General features: G+C 50.8%; 1 protein-coding gene across 1 annotated transcript in view; it reads left to right on the top strand.

Annotated features, from left to right (window-relative positions):
- Window positions 1-505: 505 nt before the first annotated feature.
- Window positions 506-20,463, top strand: part of LOC125445552 (tyrosine-protein phosphatase non-receptor type 11-like) — a 62,381-nt gene continuing 42,423 nt past the window's right edge. The window contains exon 1 of the mRNA XM_048518639.1: window positions 506-596. Within this exon, the coding sequence (XP_048374596.1) occupies window positions 583-596 (14 nt within the window). The 5' untranslated portion in view covers window positions 506-582. The remainder of the gene's footprint in view (window positions 597-20,463) is intronic.

Below are 20,463 nucleotides of genomic sequence, written 5' to 3'. Positions count from 1 at the left end.
CCAGCAAGTCACGGGATTGCTGAATCATATCCCCCCCACCCCTTTGAAAAGCTGCTAATGCTAAATGCACAGGAGCAAGGAAAACGTTGGCAACCGGAGATCATCCCCGGCCGCTTTTCCAATTGAGAAAACCTTCCCGATGCTGTTAAGGCGCATTTCTGGGTACTTTTTCTTCGCGGGAGGGGCGACATAACTACCGGGCCCCATCATTGGGCCTTGCCCCTTTAAGGCCCGCCCCTCCTGTTGCTAGGCGGTGCCTGTTGTCAACCAGGGAGGGGCGGGGGAATTCCCCCGGCCGGCCGGTCACAAGAAGGGCTTCCCCATTGGCGGCCACGTGGGTTGGCAAGCCCAGCGGCGGGGAGGCGGAGCTTGTCCGGCACGCTCTAACCAATGGGCGTGGGGAGGTGGGGCGTGGCCTGCCCGGCTATTGCGAGGAGGGGCGTGGCTCGGAGGCGGGCGTGCCGGGAGGCCCCGCCCCTGGGCTCTCCTGCCTTGGACAGCCCGGCCAGCGGGTGCAGAAGCGGCGGGCGCAGCTGCGGGGCTTGGCTGCAACCGGCTGCTCTTCCCGGGGCTGGAGCTGCCATGACCTCCCGCAGGTAAGCGTGGGGGAGGCCGGGAAATCCCTGGGGGGGAGGGGGGGAGATAATGTGCAACTAATCAGGCTCCCTTGGTGACATCTGAACCCCCTCCTCAGGACCGGGGTTGGGGAACTGGCCGGATTCTCCTCAAAGCTCCCGAGCGCAGCGCCGAGGCAAATTGGCTTTCTTTTCTGTTTGCATGGGGCAGCTCAGGTACACTTCTGCTGGCTGTGGAGGCTCTGTCGCTAACTGGCCGCTGCTGGCGAGGATCAGAGCAAAGGTTTGCCTAAGTCGGTGATTCCTGTTTCCCGAAGCACCTGGCCGGATGACTGACGCCCCGCCCCCTCCTCCCAGCAGGGGAGGCAGTTGCGGGTCAAGACTGTACTTTGATGATTGGATGGGGGCTGTGGCTCAGTGGCAGAGCATCAGTTTTGCATTCAGGTGGTCTTGAGTTCGATCCCTGGGAAAGGGCACTAATTGGATCAGGTGGCAGGTAACGCGAAATACCTCTGCTTGAGGCCCTGGTGAGCAGCTGCCAGTCTAAGTAGGCAACACCAAACTTGATGGACCAAAGCCCCTTCCACACATGCAGAATAATGCACTTTCAATCCACTTTCAGTGTCCTTTGAAGCTGTGCAGAATAGCAGAATCCACTTGCAATGAATCGTGAAAGTGGATTGAAAGTGCATTATTCTGCATGTGCGGAAGGGGCCCAATAAGGCTGCTTTGTGTGTTCAATAGCTGCTTTTAGAGCTCTCCTCCTTTGGTGGCTTGAGCTATTGTTGTCCTGTCATGCGTCAGGGAGTTCATAAACTCAACAATATTTTAACTTTGAAAAGTTTCTCTCTCTCTTCTGAATACGGTTTGAACCGGTGTAAAACTCAAACAATCATAATCATTAAAATAAATAAAACTTCCCAAAAGTACAACATTGGGAACTGCGGCTGTTGTAAGTGAATTCGCAATCTAGTGAAAGATCTTGGGTTCTCTCCTTTGTCAGTATTATGACATATATATATTAAATGTATGTCGCTGCTGCTATGTAGATTTCCAGGTCACACAGAACAATTTTGTATTTTCCTTGCTGCCTCCAAATACCGATCCTGACATGACATACAATTCTGCCAGGTTTTGTGTAGCAGCTGCTGAGATATGTCGCAGGATGGTCTGTGTTATTAAGCAGACTTGATGAGCTGACAGTTATAGCCCTTTGTTTACACATTTTATTGCTCCCCCTTAAACTTTTGTTCCCTTTTAGTACTTATGCGTCTATCCTATTATTTAATGTTTCACATTTCTTATTATCAGTTGATTCTTTTTAGAGAGATATTTGCAACTTTAAAACATTTCATCCTGTGGTTATATACTTTATGCTGGCCTTTGACCGTAATAAAGATTGTCGAAGGGTTTCACGGCCGGATTCAACTGGTTGTGGTGGGTTTTCCGGGCTGTGTGGCCGTGGTCTGGTAGATCTCATTCCTAACGTTTTGCCTGCATCTGTGGCTGGCATCTTCAGAGGTGTACCTGGACACAGTGTGAAACAGACTTCTCTCTGTGATACACCTGTGAAGATGCCAGCCGCAGATGCAGGCGAAACGTTTAGGAACAAGATCCACCAGACCACGGCCACACAGCCTGGAAAACCCACCACAACCAGTAATAAAGATTGTTTGATTGAACCTAATGAAGTTGTTTCAAAAACCGTGCTCAATGAGAATACTAGAGGTTGATAACAACAACAGTAATTGGGCTGAGAGAAAATATCACAAGTGGGTGCACGGGAGCATGTGCAGAGTGCTGAACTGATTTTGAATGTCTAAGGAGCAAGGGCTTTTAAGCACGTGTATGGCCAACTTAAAGCTCAAACCTATTTTGCGGGCCCTAAAATGCATGGGATAACAGCCTCTGTGCATGTGCAGAGTGTGTTCCTTGACTTCAGAATAGCAGTTGCTTTCTCTCCCTACCTCACCCTCATCAGTGTGGTGTAGTTGTCAGGTGTGATGGACTTTAATCTGAAGAACCACGTTTGATTCCCCACTTGTGCACTTGAGCAGGGGACTCGTATCCGGTAAACCAGATTTGTTTCCCCGCTTCTCCACATGAAGCCTGCTGGGTGACCTTGGACCAGTCACAGTTCTCTCCTGTGAGAGCAGCAGTGGCGTAGGAGGTTAAGAGCTCATGTATCTAATCTGGAGGAACCGGGTTTGATTCCCAGCTCTGCCTCCTGAGCTGTGGAGGCTTATCTGGGGAATTCAGATTAGCCTGTACACTCCCACACACGCCAGCTGGGTGACCTTGGGCTAGTCACAGCTTCTTGGAGCTCTCTCAGCCCCCCCCCCCCACCTCACAGGGTGTTTGTTGTGAGGGGGGAAGGGCAAGGAGATTGTAAGCCCCTTTGAGCCTCCTGCAGGAGAGAAAGGGGGGATATAAATCCAAACTCTTCTTCTTCTTCTTCCTGACTCTCTCAACCCCACCAACCTCACAAAGTATCACTTGTGGGGAGAGGAAGGGAAAGGAGCTAGCAAGCCACCTTGAGACCCGTCATAGGAGAGAAAAGCGGGGTATAAATTCATCTCCATCATTCATTTTCAACAGAGGGTTGCTTGACAGTCTCACAAGCACAAGAAGTGCATTTAGGAGGGGTCATGCGTTTTGCAAGCGCAGTCACCCTTCCTCCTTTGTGATTTTGCAACCGAGAATGGAATTTGGAGAGCAACATTTCTGGGTAAGACGTTCAGAACAGCTGGCTGGTAAGCATTTTTTTGCCGCATGACATCACCCGCCGTGACCTCGTGTTCCTTCTCGGGCAAGGAACTGGCCTCTTTAAAATACATCTTCGGGTCGAGAATGTTGTTGTTCAGCCGAAACCTTGGGTTCTCGCACCCTGAACTGACCTCTCGGAGTCTTCAGTGATAGGTTAGCAGCCGCGGTTGGCTGTTTCCGTGGCGTTTTGCCTGGAATGAACTGCTCCTCTGATGCTAAGCGGGTCAGTGGGAGGAGCTTTAACTTTTAACATTTTTATAAATGTTAAATCTGGCATTTTTGTGCTGTGTAAAGTAAAATATCGCTCTGTTTTGCCGTGGCTGTAATTTCCAACATGCATTATAGTTAAGCTTGCATATAACATGTCTACTGACTTGCCATAAGAAGAAGAAGAGTTTGGATTTATACCCCACCTTTCCCTCCTGTAAGGAGACTCAAGGTGGCTTACAAGCTCCTTTCCTTTCCTCTCCCCACAAACAGATACCTTGTGAGGTAGGTCTTTGGAGGTTTTTAAAGAGAGGCTGGATGGCCATCTGATAGGATTGTGTGTTCCTGCATGGCAGCAAGTTGGACCTGATGGCCCTTGGAGTCTCTTCCAACTCTATGATTCTAGGAAAACATCTTTGATGCGTTTCCTTCTCTGGGCTGCGTAGGTTGCTTCCTTTTCTTTAGGAGCTGACTTGACGGAAAAGTTCCTCCTGACTTGTTTCCATGGCTGCTGCTGCTGCAGAGGCGAAGCGTTTGTGGAAACTGTTATTTGTTTGCTGTTTGGTTCTTCAGTGCTTTCTGCTGTTTGGTTCTTCGGTGCTTTCGACTGAATCGATATCAAAGCGTGGCGCTGGCTGATCAACTGTGGCTTTGCTTGAGACCCTGATGAGAGAAATGGGGTGGAAAGCTCAGCTGGAGAGATCTGAAACCCGTTTGTTGACGATTTGGCTGAAGAAGTCAGGGCTGGCGGAGCATCGAGGAAAGGGCTGTACCACATCAGTGGAGGGATTAAAGCTTTGAGCATTGCTTTTCTTTGGTCAGGGGGACCTCCTTGGATTTCATGTCTCCTGTGTCTCTTTGCTTGTGATGATGGTTTTTGGTTGGCAGGGAGCTTCTCAACCTAGTGGAGAATTTCCAAAATGTGATTGTCTGCCGGTAGTCTGGGGCAGTCCAATATGTCATTGGTGGACTCTGCTAGCTGGTTTTGCTGCATGTGCCGACCAGGACTAACTTAAGGGGGTGGGGTTGGGTGATGTTCATGAGAGCTGGCCTGATGGATGAACCCTTGAAGATCTAGGCAGCTTTGGCTGTCTAGAGAGCAATGAATACATTCTGTCCAGTGGGGAGAGTGAGTGACTGTCTGGTATTTGGTGAGAAAAGGGTTAACAAGATGGTTAAGAACAGGGGTCTTCAAACTATGGCCCTCCAGATGTTCATGGACTACAATTCCCATCAGTCCCTGCCAGCAAGGCCAAGTGGTAGGGCTCATGGGAATTGTAGTCTATGAACATCTGGAGGGCCATAGTTTGAAGACCCCTGGTTAAGAAGAAGAGTTGGATTTATATCCCCGCTTTCTCTCCTATAGGAGACTCAAAGGGACTTACAAACTCCTTTCCCTTCCTGCCCCCCCCCCCACACAACAAACACCCTGTGAGGTGGGTGGGGCTGAGAGAGCTCCGAAAAGCTGGGACTAGCCCAAGGTCACCCAGCTGGCATGTGTGGGAGTGCACAAGCTAATCTGGTTCACCAGATAAGCCTCCACAGCTCAGGCGGCAGAGTGGGGAAACAAACCCGGTTTCTCCAGTTTAGAGTACACCTGCTCTTAACCACTACGCCACCGCTGCACCAACTGTGTAAGTGCAATTTGAGGAACCTCAGCATGTTTGGATCTGGTCAGTGCCTGAGGACCCCTAGGGTGGAAACCAGCATTTGTGCAAGCTGTTTGTTTAATAAATCCATAAAATAAGATGTATCATCTGTTTTCCACAAGGCCAGTGCTGTGCAGTGGTTAGAGTATTGGGCCACAAGGGCCAATTTCTCTCAGCCTGATCTACATCATAGGGTTGTTGTGAGAATAAAATGAATGAGAGGAGAATAGTGTTCACTGCCTGGAGCTCCTTGGAGGCCAGGAGGGCTAAAATAAATATATCCATGTATCTTGTCTTGTTGCTGCGCCCTAGCAAGCTCAGCTATGCTTCTGGAATCTCAAACCCTCTGGAAATCTCTGGCCAGCCTCCGAGACTGGGGGGTCTCTTGGTCCGAGGCCCGGAGAGCAGTTCTGCTCCGTCACCCTGCCTGGCTGACTCCAGAGGTCAGGCTAAGAATAACTCCAGCCTGTTTCTAAAGCTGTCCCTGCTGAGGTTGGCATGTCGAGCTGTCACTAGATCCCCACCGACCGTTCTCACTCTGTTCCTAGAAAGGAAAAGGGAGGACACCGCAGCATTACTCAGCGGGGTTTTTCATCTCCCCAGCTGGCCGGGCTTGTGGGGTGGGGGTGGGGGGCTTGTCCTTGGGGTAAGGCAAGGCCAGGCCCGAAGGCCTCGCCGGAAACCTGCTGCTTGCTGATTGCAAGCAGCCTGGTTTCCTTTCGCTTTATTTTCCTTGTGCAAGAATCAGGAAGGAGTGTTTGTGTTGTGGGCAGAGAGGGTCAGGCTGCGAAGGGCCTGCTGGGTCCCCACAATAAAAGGAGGGACAGATGAGCGCGGATAACAGCAAACAGAAGATTCTGTTCACGTTTGACCTTCCGGTGTCTGAAGATCTCCAGGATCACAACTGATCTCCGAAGGGTTGCCAGCTTGCCGGTGGGACCTAAAGGTCTTCCAGAATCTCACCAGTTCTCCAGTCCACAAGGTCACTGTCTCTGGAGAAAGTGGCTGCATTGCTGGAGGACCACACGGCTCTATGCACGGCTGAGCTCCCTTCCTGAATCAGCCCCTCTTCAAGCTTCCTCTCCAAAATTGCCAGGAATTCCCTAACCCGACGTTGGCAACACTGTGGATTAGGGATGTCAGCCTGCGGATGGGTTTGGGGGTTCCGCCAGAACTACAGCTCATCTCCAGAGTTCAGAGATCAGTTCGCTTGGAGAAGATGGATGCTTTGGAGGGTAGCCTCGATAGCATTGTGCCCTACTGAGATTTGGGTTCCATCCCCGAATATCCAGGAACTTCCTAGCCTGGATCTGGCAACGTTATGCCCCCACTAACCTTCATAGGGGGTGGCCTCTCTTTCGGACATGCTTGCACATTTCTTGGGTGTTTTTCAGTGGCTGGGAAGGGCGGTGCAAGAACCAGTTAATGCATTTAAGGACTTGCCCTATGCAGAGGTCTGGAAGACGGGTCCAGGCCCCAGTGCCGATGGGCACTTCTGCAAACTCTGAAGAAGAAGAAGAGTTTGGATTTATTCCCTGCTTTTCTCTCCTGTAAGGGGATTCAATGTGGCTTACAAACTCCTTTCCCTTCCTCTCCCCACAACAGATCCCTTGTGAAGCAGGTGGGGCTGAGAAGTTCAGGGAGAACTGTGGCTAGCCCATGGCCCCCCAGCAGGAATGCAGGAGGGCGGAAACACATCTGGTTCACCAGATAAGCCTCTGCCACTCTTGTGGAGGAGTGGGGAATCAAACCCGGTTCTTCAGATTAGAATCCACCTGCTCTTAACCACTACACCATGCTGGCTCTCAGAGCACAACTGTGACCCTGCATTCATGCTGTGGCTGTCGCAGTCAACAGTGCCATGTGGTACCCATTCTAGTGGGGTTTGGAATCACACAGCCCTTGCTGGCACGGCTCCACGTGACCTCACCAGACCACGCCCTCTGAGAACATCAGGACAACCGAGGCCCTCTCCACATAAAAAGCACACTGCTGCTTTATTGGCACGCAACGAACATTGACAACTGTGCTCATTTTAATGGGGGGAAAGTTCCGTGCTTGGGAGTAACCCGGAGGTGCCCGGCTAACGTGTCTGACTTGCTCCAGGGAGGAGCGAAAATCAAAATGTGTTGTCTGTGGCTGTAACAGCCTGGAGAAGAAAGTCAAGACTGTCCCTGTTGGGCTGCGATCGAGACAGCCGGTTAATTGTAGCCTCTGGCTGTGTAGCGAGCCCAAAATTGCTAAACTTTTTGCAATGGCTGAGAAATGTTAAGGAAGTAACGGGAGCTGGTAATGTTGGGTTTGCTATGTGTGTGCAAGTTGCACTTTTCATACAGTTAGAGCTGTTGTTCCATCTTGTAAAACTTTGGCGCAGAAGTGTTGGGCGGGATCAGGTCTGACTTGGTCAGATGCTCTTGCACAGTTCAAAAGTGGGGCATGAAAGTCACGGCCCTTCCCCGTTGCTTGTGCCCAGCATATCGTTGGCCGCTCAGATCACAACCCTGTTCTAACTGTCCATGTGTGACCTGTCATTGCGCATGTGCATTAAGGCAGGCAAGCATCAGCCTGAATTTGACGGGTCAGGCAGGCCCATTGGGCCAGAGGAGCACCACGTGTGACCAGATCGTTGATTCCTGGAGGGGAAGTGATAATCTGGGCTTCCTGAAGAACGACCTTTGACCTAGGGATAGTCCCAGAGGGTAGCCGTGTTGGTCTGCAGTGGAAGAGCTATATGCGAGTCCAATAGTACCTTGAGGCTAACAAAATGGGGGTGGGTGGGTGGGTTAGCTTTTGAGAGTCAAAACTCCCTTCATCAGATACAAATAGGAATGGAGATCCTTTAGTCCTTATATCCCAGTCCGAATGTGACGAAGAGAGCTTTGACTCTCAGAAGCTTATACTCAGAAGAAGAATAAGAGGAAAAGGAGGAGGAGTTTGGATTTATATCCCCCTTTCTCTCCTGTAGGAGACTCAAAGGGGCTTACAATCTCCTTGCCCTTCCCCCCTCACAACAAACACCCTGTGAGGTAGGTGGGACTGAGAGAGCTCCGAAGAGCTGTGACTAGCCCAAGGTCACCCAGCTGGCATGTGTGGGAGTGTGCAGGCTAATCTGAATTCCCCAGATAAGCCTCCACAGCTCAGGCGGCAGAGCTGGGAATCAAACCCGGTTCCTCCAGATTAGATACACGAGCTCTTAACCTCCTACGCCACTGTTGGTCTCTAAGGTGAATAAGAGGAGTTTGGATTTATATCCCACCTTTCTTTCTGGTGTAAGGAGACTCAAGGTGGCTTAAAAATGCCTCCCCTTTGTCTCCCTGCAAAACACATCTTGTGAAGTAGGTGGGGCTGAGAGAGTTCAGAGAGAACTGTGACTGGCCCAAGGTCACCCAGCAGGCTTCATGTGGAGGAGCAGGGAAACAAATCCGGTTCACCAGATAAGAGTCTGCCGCTCGCATGGAAGACTGGGGAATCGAACCCGATTCTCCAGGTCAGAGTCCACCACTTTTAGCCACTCCACCATGCTGCCTCTCGAGCTGCTGGATTCGAATCCAGCTGACCTTTTACCAACTTCTCCTTCCTGACCCATCTCAAAATTCAACAGGCTGTTACGACAGTTGACTCCCGCAGTCCTCCACCATGAGCAAACCCCCTCATCCGGTCCAGTGCGATGCACCTTACTCGCTCCGGCTTTCGCAAGACGCAGCAGGGAAACAGGGGAGTGATTCACCCGGGAACACTTACGTCTGCCCAGAGCTTCAAACGGTTGCAAGTGTATGGGCAGAGCACAGGCGGCCGGGAGAACCAGACGGTCACTCAGCCTGTCTGCTACCGCGTTTCCTGTTTCACGGTCTGGGGTGGGGGAGAGAGGGACCTAATGGGAAAGGGGACAGCACCTTGTTTTCTTTGTGTGAGTGTATCTTGAGTTACTTGCAAGAGGAGTTGCTCTTGGCTGAGGTGGGGCCTCCAAGCTGCTCGGTGGGAGAGGCGACGGGAAATGACCTGCAGTGTTTTCAGGACCTTTGAAGCTCCTGGCCGTAGTTCAGGAAACCCGACAGTGCGCCATCAGCCGTCTTATGCATGGATTGTTGAAGGCTTTTCGTGGCCAGCATCTGTTGGTTTCTGAGGGTTTTCCAGGCTCGTGGCGAGGAGAGATGCGTTTCCCCGTGCGGCCTGAGCCCAAGGGCTCCAGCCAGAGGTGGGATCCAGCAGGTTCTCACAGGTTCCCGAGAGTAGGTTACTAATTATTTGTGTGTGCCGAGAGGGGGTTACTAACTGGTGATTTTGCCACGTGATTTTTGCCTTAGTTACGCCCCTTCTCTCAGCAGTAGCGCGCAGAACTTGAAGCAGTCTAGCACAGGGGTAGGGAACCTACGGCTCGAGAGCCGCATGCGGCTCTTCTGCCCTTGCACTGTGGCTCCACGAGCCAAGCCACTGGCCCCATCCTTGCCCACCCTGCAGGCAGCAGGGTGGGCGCACCAACTGCCTGTGGCTGGCTGGGCCACGCCGCGGGCTTCCCCTCTCGCCTGCCCCGTTGGAGTGGGGCGGGCGCTTTCCCGGCAGCCGGCGAGGCCGAGCCACTGGCCCCATTATCTCTTGCCCGCCCTGCGAATGGCAGCAGGGCGGAGGCGCATCCATCGCGGCTTCTCAGAATGAATGGAGTAAAAGGGTAAAACCCAATATATACAGTGTTATCTTTATTTTAAATGTCAAAAATTATTTGTGGCTCCAAGTGTTTTCTTTTCCCATGGAAAACGGGTCCAAATGGCTCTTTGAGTGTTAAAGGTTCCCTACCCCTGGTCTAGCAGGAGGTGCACCGGCGTGCGTGGCAGCCTGCGCCTGCGTGCATTCGTTTCCCGCCCAAGGACCGGCGCAGCGGCTGCGTCCTTGCCACAGCCCCGCCCCTGGAATGCCCTCGCCCGCCACTTCACCGGTCGTGCCCCGCCCAGCCCCATTGGCGCTACGCCACAGTTTGAATCCCACCACCATGGGAACCTGTTACTAAAATTTTTGGATCCCACCACTGGCTCCAGCCCCATATGTTCCAACCTGTAGTTAGCAACCTTGGGGTGCAGTGAGTTCTAGCTCAAATGTAAAGCCCTACTTTTAAAAAAAATCAATTAAAAACAGCATTTCGGGTCTCCAGGAAGCGTGTCTATGATGGATGTTTAGTCAGGCGGCTGACGGTGTCCGCTTTGCCGGTTTCCTGCCACTGGGCCGAAAGGAAGCTCGGAAACCCTGTAGCTGAAAATGGGTCTGGAAACCAGGAAAGGGGCAATTTCCTGCTTGTGTGGCATTTGGTGTGTCTCCCCCCACACAGCCCCTGCAAATAGCCACCTTCTGGGCTCGTGAGCACAGCAGATAGTAGTGATGACCTAGAACTGCAAAGCCAGCATTTCCCCGTCTTTGCCAAAGTAACTCTTTCACCAGTTTGTTTTTTACAACGTTGATGAGACGGCGTTCCCCAAAGATCAGGGTGATACATTTTTTTATTTATCGAGAATATTTCTATGCCTCTTTTCCTCCCCAAGTTGGTCTCGGGGTGGTTTATGACATCAATAAAACGGCAGATACATAAACTAACAGCGTTGGACAACTTAAAAACCCTCAATGCCTTTAAAACATCAGCGTACGATCAAGAATGCATAACTGCCCCATCGCTTTTCAGAATAAAAACGAACAGAAAGGCTTTTTTTGAAATAGCACAGACTTGCTTGCAAGCTCTTCTGGGAAGAGGCTGCCGACCCTCCAGGATGTGGCCGAAGTTCTTCCGGAAATATTGTCAAAGGCTTTCGCGGCCGGACTCAAGTGGTTGTTGTGGGCTTTCCGGGCTGTGGTCTGGTAGATCTCGTTCCTAACATTTCGTCTGCAGATGCAGGCGAAACGTTAGGAACGAGATCTACCAGACCACGGCCACACAGCCCGGAAAGCCCCCAACAACCAGTTCTTCCAGAAGGTCCGCTGTTCTCCAGATATTGCTGGAGGAAATGGCTGATTTGGGGTGTTGACTCTCTGGCATTTTACCTCAATGAGGTCCTTCGCCTCCCCCAAACTTTGCCTTCCCAAGATCTTCCCCTTAAACCTCTAGGAATTTCTCCGACCCAGAGGTGACAACCCTATCTGGAAGAAACATCTGGAAGAAAAGGAGGGGGCCGTACTTAGGCAAAATGAAGGCAAAGAGGTTAGTGATGCAGAGGGAACACATTCCTTGGACTCATAAAATCATAAAGTTAGAGGACACCACAAGGGCCATCTAGTCCAACCCCCTGCAATGCAGGAACACACAGTCAAAGCACCCATGACAGATGGCCATCCAGCCTCTGTTTAAAAACCTCCAAAGAATGAGACTCCACCACACTTCGAGGTAGTGCATTCCACTGTCGAACAGCCCAGACAGTCAGGAAGTTTTCCCTGATGTTTAGGTGGAATCTCTTTTCCTGCACCTTGAATCCGTTACTCCTGGTCGTAGTCTCTGGAGCAGCAGGAAGCAAGCTTGCTCCCTCACCAACATGACACCCCTTCAGATACCTAAACATGGCTATCATGTCACCCCTTAACCTTCTCCAGACGAAATATCCCCGGCTTCGTGTGTGGGGAAAAGAGGCATTGCCTCCTGCAAGCAAGAGGGTCAGGGAGCGTTTCAACAAAAATGATGTTTGTTACAACATTTATTTATTTCCTTACTTGGTTCACCTTTCCCCCTAGTTGGGGACCCAGAGCAGTTCACATCGTTCTCCTGTCCTTCATTTTATCTTCACAACAAATCTGCGCGGTAGGTTAGGCTGAGAGAGTATGAGTTTGGAGACTCAAGGTGGCTACAAGCTCCTTTCCCTTCCTCTCCCCACAACAGTCACCTTGTGAGGCAGGTGGGGCTGAGAGAGCTCAGGGTGGGGCTGAGAGGGTGGGGCTGAGAGAGCTCAGAAAAACCGTGACTAGCCCAAGGTCACCCAGCTGGCGTGTGTTGGAGTGCACAGGCTAATCTAAATTCCCCAGAGAAGCCTCCACAGCTCAGGCTTCAGAGCGGGGAATCAAACCCGGTTCCTCTAGATTAGAATGCACCTGCTCTTAACCACTACGCCACTGCTGTAGGGATTCAAACCCACATCTCCCAGATACTAGTTTGACGCCTTTAACCACTGCAGCACACGGACGGGCAGTGGTCTAAAACCACAGGAATTAACCATCTTCGGGAACTGTTCGTATGTGCCTTTATGCAAATTTAATGACTAAAGATTGGACTGACAAATGGTTTTCTTGTATGGAACGAAGTCCAGCGTGGCATTTTTGGGCTGGAACCTCTCCAAAGAGTTATTGATTCTTTTTTTCAAAGGATCCCCCCCCCCCCCGCCCTTCCTTCCCTGGGTAGCCATTAAAGCCGCCAAATGGTCGAGTTGAAAGCAAATCAGCAGAAGTCGAGAGGCACTAAGAAGCCTTTGTAAATAACATAAAACCATCACTGGGAGGGATTGAAAGATGTTGCCAAGCAGAGACCGCCGCAGATGGCTTGGAGAAACTTGGCCAAAATATCTCTCTACTCGCCTCTGCGGGACTTTGTTTTGAGCTGGGTGCGCTTCGCTCTAGACCGCCAAGGCCTTTCCCAGAATCCAAGAGCAGGCCAACAACGCAGGGAGGGAAGTAGCAGAAGAACCAGTTAAAAACCAAACTGGCCCAGGTAGACTTCACCAGCACAAGGAAGTTAAGCAGGGTTGGTCCTGGTTAGTATTCGCATGGGAGACTACGAGGACATCCAGAAGAAGAAGAGGAGTTTGGATTTATATCCCCCCTTTCTCTCCTGTAAGGAGACTCAAAGGGGCTTACAAACTCCTTTCCCTTCCCCCCCACAACAAACACCCTGTGAGGTAGGTGGGGCTGAGAGAGTTCCGAGAAGCTGTGACTAGTCCAAGGTGTTGTGTGGCATGTGTTGGAGTGCACAATCTAATCTGGTTCCCCAGATAAGCCTCCCCAGCTCAAGTGGCAGAGCGGGGAATCAAACCCGGTTCTCCAGATTAGAGTGCACCTGCTCCTAACCACTACGCCACTCTGCAGTCTGGAGGTTGACTGTAATTCTGGAAGATCTCCAGAGCTCACCTGGAGTTTGGCAACCCTTGTACGTGAGCCACGCCCTTGTTGCTCAGGTGGACAGAGAGGGCCATGGCTGCTGGAATCTGGTGAGCGAGCGCTTGCTGAAGCCGGAGAGGCGTTGAGAATCACATGCTAGGCCCTTTCTGGCACGTAAACCCGGCTGATGTTTTATGTCGCTAGGGATGACCTGCTAATCTCTTGCATGCCTGACTTCAGAAAGTCTGTTCTTAAATAAACCCGGGCTTGCTATATTTGGCTCCGGGGTAGCTAAATATAAAGGAAGATTCCCTTCCACCTCCGATCCCCTTAGCAGCCTCGGTAAACAGAGGCTAAACAGGGAACACCGGTCATTCTGCCAAAGGATGTGCCGGGTGCTAGAAGGACTCAGCCAGTGACTCCTGCCTCTGGCATGGGGTTGCCAGCTTTGGGTTGGAGCCTGGGGAAAGGCAGACTTTGTGAGGAAGGAGGGTCACAGTGATGTGATGCCATAAAGTCCCCCCCCCCCCGGGAAGGTGCCGTTTTCTGCTTTTGGGGTCTTCTGGACCCCGCAGTAACTTACAGAAGAAGAAGAGTTGGATTTATATCCCCCCTTTCTCTCCTGTAAAGAGACTCAAAGGGGCTTACAATCTCCTTTCCCTTCCCCCCCTCACAACAAACACCATGTGAGGTAGGTGGGGCTGAGAGAGCTCCAAAGAACTGTGACTAACCCAAGGTCACCCAGCTGGCATGTTTTGGAGTGCACGAGCTAATCTAGTTCACCAGATAAGCCTCCACAGCTCAAGTGGCAGAGCGGGGGAATCAAACCCGGTTCCTCCAGATTAGAGTGCACCTGCTCTTAACCACTGCACCACGCTGGCTTTCTTGAGCGCGCAGCATTTCATTCCCCCTCATTCAATCAAACATCTTGAATCAAACATCTGTGATGTCATAAACCCGTCGAGTTCCGACTCAACTGGGGCTGGTTGCCGTTGGGAAGAGCGATCCGGTATGCCGACAAGTTCACTGGATCCTCCAGAGTCGAACGGGGACACACCTTTAAAAGGAACAGGGCTGGAGGGACCAAGAAGCATTATATTGCTCAAGAGTGGTCGCAGCTTAGGAAACTGATAAACCAAGTTGTTTTATCAGGAAGCTGATAAACCAAAGTTGATAAACCCAGGTGTGCGACGGTTGCATCAAACTTGGCTCAAGTGGAAAGTTCCCAGAAGTCAGGAAGTGCGGCCGCTCTCTTCAGCTATGAAGAACGCGCGTGGGCCTTGAACCAGACTTGTTCCTCATCTTAATCTGGATTTGGTTTATTTTTTTTCAAAAATAGCTAAATGAGGTAAGGAGAGATTCTCTAGTCAACATCCTTGATAGCCCCAGATGGAGAAAAAACCCGTTTGTCGCGGGCCCAGAATGTTGTGCTGTTCTACCAGTTCCTAAAATAAGGAAAGCGCTCCTTCGTTGAGACCCAACTATGGAAAAAAGGCACTTTATACCTGCTCAGGTGCATGGCCTTGAAAAGCAAATCTGTTTTTTTTTCTGTGATCTATTACAGATGTTAAAAATAAGTTGGCCTTAAAGGTGCCTTTATTGTAGTGCTGATAATTCAGGTGTCTAAAGCACGAGGGGAGCAGCAGGAAAGAGCAAGAGCCCTCAGCAAAGCTGTTGTGTGTGCAACCTGCCACAACTGTGGCTCAAACACCACGCTGCATAACCTCTGGGTTCTAGGCCACAGAGGTCAAACTCGCAGCCCTCCAGACGTTGCATGATGCTGGCAGGGGATGATGGGAACTGTAGTCCCTAACATCTGGAGCAGTGGTGGGATCCAAAAATTTTAATAAAAGATTCCGATAGTGGTGGGATTCAAACAGTGGCGCCGCCGCACACACGCACCTCCAGTCCCTATTGGGCAGGGAGGTTGCTTTAGTAACCCCTTCTTGGCACTCAGAAAAAATTAGTAACCACTTCTAGAGAAGTAGTGAGAGCTGGTTGGATCCCACCTCTGATCTGGAGGGCCGCGCGTTTGACACCTATGTTTAGGCTCAGTGGGAGCTTGCTGGGGGTTGCTTGTGACCTCCCAAATCTTGTTGGTCTCTTAGGTGCTTGGTGGAGTTGACTCCATCTCTTCTATCAATATGACCTCCCTCTGAAATGGTTATTAACAGAGGAAGTGCATGTACACAGCCTGTGGGAATCCCAGTCCAAAACACTGTACCCCACAACCTGCAATGCACGTCTGTGGGGCCCAAGTTAACCAGCCTGTTTTCTGGCCCCCATCTGGGGCATCTCACTCTCTGTTTCGCCCTACTTCTTGGCTTTTGGGGGTGGAGGGGGGAAGACTTATGCGGTTGTTCTTACGCTGGCAGAAGCTGTGGAAAGATTTGTTCCCCGTTTGGCTGTTCATTAATCTCTCTGGGGCCCCTTTTAGCCCTGAATGTTTTCTGTAGCCGTGCATTGGAGGTTATGAGTGAGCCGTGAGGATCTTCCGTGTCTCTCTTTCCTCTAAATGTCATTCTTGCAACGGCTGGTTCTATGCTGATAAGCACAGGGGATCAGGTTTCCTCTCTGCTTACCCACCCACCCTCACCTTCTAGAAAATACTGGCGCCTGTCTCCTCCTCCTCCTCCTCTTCCTCCTCCTCAGAGGAAATGTCACCCATCAGTCAAATCCTGGCCAAGCTCTACAAATGCTGCATCACACGAGAGAAACACATTTACAGCATTTGGACAAGGGACACATTTCTTCCGAGGTTTGAAGTAAATACTATGGATAGCAGAGAGCAGAACCTTGTGAAGGCTGTGAGATCTGGCAACACGTTGGGTCAAACTAATTGCCGTCATCTAATTTTAATGATTTAATTTGGATAATGAAATATTGGCCGTGGAACCCGCGATGTGGCAAGAGAGCTGGTGTTTGGCTCTTGTTCCCAGCCCAGGTTGTGGGAGTGTGTGTGTGCCGCACGCATCCCCCTGTGTGCTTTTCATGCCCAGCACGCCAGGATTCTTGGCTGGCGATGTGTGAGTCGATAACATTTGTGGTCTTCACAGTGTGTGGCTCGACACTGTAAACTTCTGCGGTTAGCTCTCCGGCTCTGGAGCATGGCTGTCAGCAGGCCGTGCCGCCCCTCTGCACGTAGCCATGTTCCCGAGTCCTCCCAGCGTAGATGGGCAGAGCTTCCCGTCTCTTCCCCTTTCCTTCTCTGTCCACCCCCTCGAACGCAGTTGGGGTCCAGAACCTGCTGGTTTTCTTGGCAAGGATCGCTCCGCTCTGGAATTAGCCAAGCTGGAGAAAGTTACTTCTTCCTGTCTGCTCTGTTTACAAGGACCACCTAGATTTCTCTTACCAAATGCTTCTTAACTTTTGCACTGTTGTGTAATGAATGTAACCTTTCTCCAACCACTCCCCCCCCCCGCCCCAAACAGTCCAAATGGCAGAGGCCGTCCGTTCTTCATCTTTTAGGAGAGCTTAACTTTTAAAGCCCCGAGTTGCAGAAGGCGACGGCCAATGTTGACAATTGCTGGCTGGAGTCTGTTGGAGGTCCCAAATGTGCTCCGGAGGTAACTGTTTGGGGTCTATAGCAAGCCCCGTCCCCAGTGTTGTGGTACCTGAAAGACATTTATTGGGTGAGATGTTGGGGGGGGGGGGCAGAGAGGAAGAGATAAGCTGTCGTCTTTTTCTACAGGATGGGATTATATGCAAGGTAAACGTAGGCACATCTCATAACTCTGGTCGCCAATCTCCAGTTGGCAACAGGAGATTTGGAATTAGAATTCTCATTCAAGAAATCTACTTGGAAAGGGAGCCTTCTGCTTTTTAAGAGAGTTCAATAGGAGAAGGAGGAGGAGGAGGAGTTTGGATTTATATCCCCTCTTTCTCTCCTGTAGGAGACTCAAAGGGGCTTACAATCTCCTTGCCCTTCCTCCCCTCCCCCACAACAAAGACCCTGTGAGGTGGGTGGGGCTGAGAGAGATCCAAAGAACTGTGACTAGCCCAAGGTCACCCAGCTGGCAAGCGTTGGAATGCACAAGCTAATCTGGTTCCCCAGATAAGCCTCCACAGCTCAAGTGGCAGAGCGGGGAATCAAACCTGGTTCCCTAGATTAGAGTGCACCTTCTTTTAACCACTACACCACGCTTTGGGTAAAACTTTCCTTGCCTGGCAGGAGAAGGACCCTCAGCGGAATGTAATGCCATAGTTCTGCCCTCCAAAGCAGCCATCTTGGCCATCTCCAGGTCCCAACTAGAGGCTGGCAGCCTTATTTCCTGGAGTCCCACAGAACCGCCAGCCGACTGGATCCGGAAGCTCACGTTCTGCTGCGTTTCTTCTTCGGGGACGCATCGAGCTTTCCGTTTTGCTCTGACACGACGCTCGGCTCGTTTCCAGGCGAATTAGCTTGCAACGACGTGTTGCAAAATGCATCGTCGAGCCGAAAATCTTTCTCTCCATTTTTGGACGCCTGGCTGCCCGGAAAGTAGTTTCGAGGAGCTCTGCTGAGCTCCTTAAAGCCGCTTTGCTGATTAATCTAGTGGTGAAAGTTTCTTGTTTATCTGAGAACTGTGGCTATTTTAAACCAGTGGCAAAAGCCTGCATCTTATGTTGACAATGCCGGCCAGGGGGAAGTGTTTTTGCCATAATGGGACAGGCTATCAAGGGGAGCAGCGGTGGGGATACAAATAAGGAAGGACAAATTCCTGGAGATATGGGGTTGGGAGTTTGGGGAAGGTGGGGTTTGGGTGGGGAGCACTCAGTTGGGTATAAACACCATATTGTCTACCTCCAAAGCAGCCATGTTTTCCAGGGAGCTGCTCTCTGTCATCTGGAATTCAGCTCCTTTCCGTACAAATCACTGGAAACGTTTTATTTCCCTCCTCAAAACGTTTTAAAAAGGGTTGTGTGGAAAAGGCCTCAGTCGTACTTCCAGATCTCCGCTGAAGCAACTTTGACTCATTTACATTTACCTAAAACGTTAGTTACCTGCTTTTCTACCATCTGGAGTTCAAGGCAATTACAACATAAATAAAATATATAAAATCCTAACAAAAATCACCCCTCCAAACTCCCCCCCCCCAATTTAAAATCACACTTTAGGACTGCTAGTAAATTAATCAAATGCTATTGTAAATTAAACAGTCTTCGTTGGCCTCCTAAAGTCTGAAGGGGGCGAGGAAGCGTGCCACCCTGGGAAGTTTGTTCTATAATCGTGGGGCTGTCCCTGAAAAGGCCCTGTCTCATATACGTACTACGTGAGCTTCTTTGATGGACGGGACAGTCAGGAAGGCTCTTTCTGTGATGTTAATTTGGGGAGGGCAGTAGTGTGGATGGAGAGCAATAGGTCTCTCTTGCTGAGGGGAGGGGGGGTCAAAATACCGTGAACCAACGCTGGTGCAATGGAATGTTTTAGTCAGTCTTTTGAGAACTGGACACTCTCTGCAGCTGGCAAGGGATCGCCACAGCCTTCCCTTCCATATTTGGTGGCTTCCAGAGCCCATGAGCCGAGCTCTTGTGGAAACTGAAAACTGGACACGGTAGACCTTTTTATCCTCAGGCAGGGGTAGTTGCACCCTGATGCATAAGCTCAGGTGGTTGCCGCTGGTTGTCCACAGTGCTGCGAAAACAGACGATCGTGCCTCTTGCGTTCCATCTTGGTTATGGCTTCTTGGTGCACGAGGACATTAATCTGTGATGTTCAACGACTCTGCCTCATCCCTAAGCTCCATTAAACCTCATTATCTTGTTCTTTCAGCTGTGCCGGGTTTGTTGGATGAGGTTTGGGGGGCTGATTCTTCCACAAAAGAAAAAGCGCTGTCATTTATTTAGACGCTGATACGCGACTGCCTGTTCTCATCTCTGCTTGCCTGAACTGCCAATGTTCCTATCCCACCCCCACCCAGAGGTGGGATCCAGTAGGTTCTCACAGGTTCCCGAGAGTAGGTTACTAATTATTTGTGTGTGCCGAGAGGGGGTTACTAATTGGTGATTTTGCCACGTGATTTTTGCCTTAGTTACGCCCCTCCTCTCAGCAGTAGTGCGCAGAACTTGAAGCAGTCTAGCAGGAGGTGCACCGGCGTGCGTGGCAGCCTGCGCCTGCGTGCATTCATTTCCCGCCCAAGGACCGGCACAGCGGCTGCGTCCTTGCCACAGCCCCACCCAGGAATGCCCCCCCCGGAATGCCCCGCCCAGCCCCATTGGCGCTACGCCACAGTCTGAATCCCACCACCATGGGAACCTGTTACTAAAATTTTTGGATCCCACCACTGCCCCCACCCCCAAACTTTTATCCTTAGTATCCTTATCTAGATTTGTTTACCCACTCATTCACATAAAGCCTGCTGGGTGACCTTGCGCTAGTCACAGTTCTCCCAGAATTCTCTCAGCCCCACCTGCCTCACAAGGTGTCTGTTGTGGGGAGAGGAAGGGAAAGGAGTTTGTAAGCATCTGAGACTCTTTACCATTGAGAAAAGCAGGGTACAAGTCCAAACTGTTCTTATTGCCCTTGAAAATTGGTGATCCAAACTCTTCTGATCCATATTGGAAGCTGCAGAGGGTGTTTTTTTCTCTGTCCAGAAATAACTATTAGCTTGGTCAAAAAGCCAGAAACTGGAAGAAGAATTCCTGACCTTTTGACTTCCTAGTTGTTCAGTGGCATCACAAGGTGGCCCAGGGCTATTTTGGTCTCTCTCCTTTCCTTCCTGTCAAGATGCCCTCTTGCAGGGCTGTGAGTCATGAGCTCATGCGACTGTCTGGTAGCTCCGCTTTGGTTAGGGGACGGCTGGTGAGTTGGCCGATGGGAGGCCTGAACTTTGCATGATACCGCTTGGAAAACCCCGGTTAATTATTAGGCTAACTGGCAGATGAGAACCAGAGGATGACCTAGTGCTTATTTTTTTTGATGTTGGGTACCCGGTGCCAACAAGCAAGTCTGGCTCTTCCTCCAGCTCCAGCCTCTGTTGCATTTGGACAGAAATAATGTGCACCGAGATGACCCTGGTTAGCCTGATCTTCAGAGCTAACCAGGGCGGATGAGTACTGAGATGGGAGAAGACCAAGGAAGACCAGGGCTGCTACACAGAGGCAGGTGATGGCAAACCAAAGCACAAAAGAGGATTCTGAGATGGAAAAAGAAATTAGAGAGGCCAATAAAAGCAAAAACATAGTGGTAATGGGCAATTTTAACTATCCCCACATAAACTGGAAAAATGCAT

Source organism: Sphaerodactylus townsendi, linkage group LG16, assembly GCF_021028975.2.
Source record: "Sphaerodactylus townsendi isolate TG3544 linkage group LG16, MPM_Stown_v2.3, whole genome shotgun sequence".
NCBI classification, from domain to species: domain Eukaryota; kingdom Metazoa; phylum Chordata; class Lepidosauria; order Squamata; family Sphaerodactylidae; genus Sphaerodactylus; species Sphaerodactylus townsendi.
The sequence above is the reverse complement of the archived record's forward strand: the minus strand, read 5'-3'. Positions and strand labels throughout refer to the sequence as shown.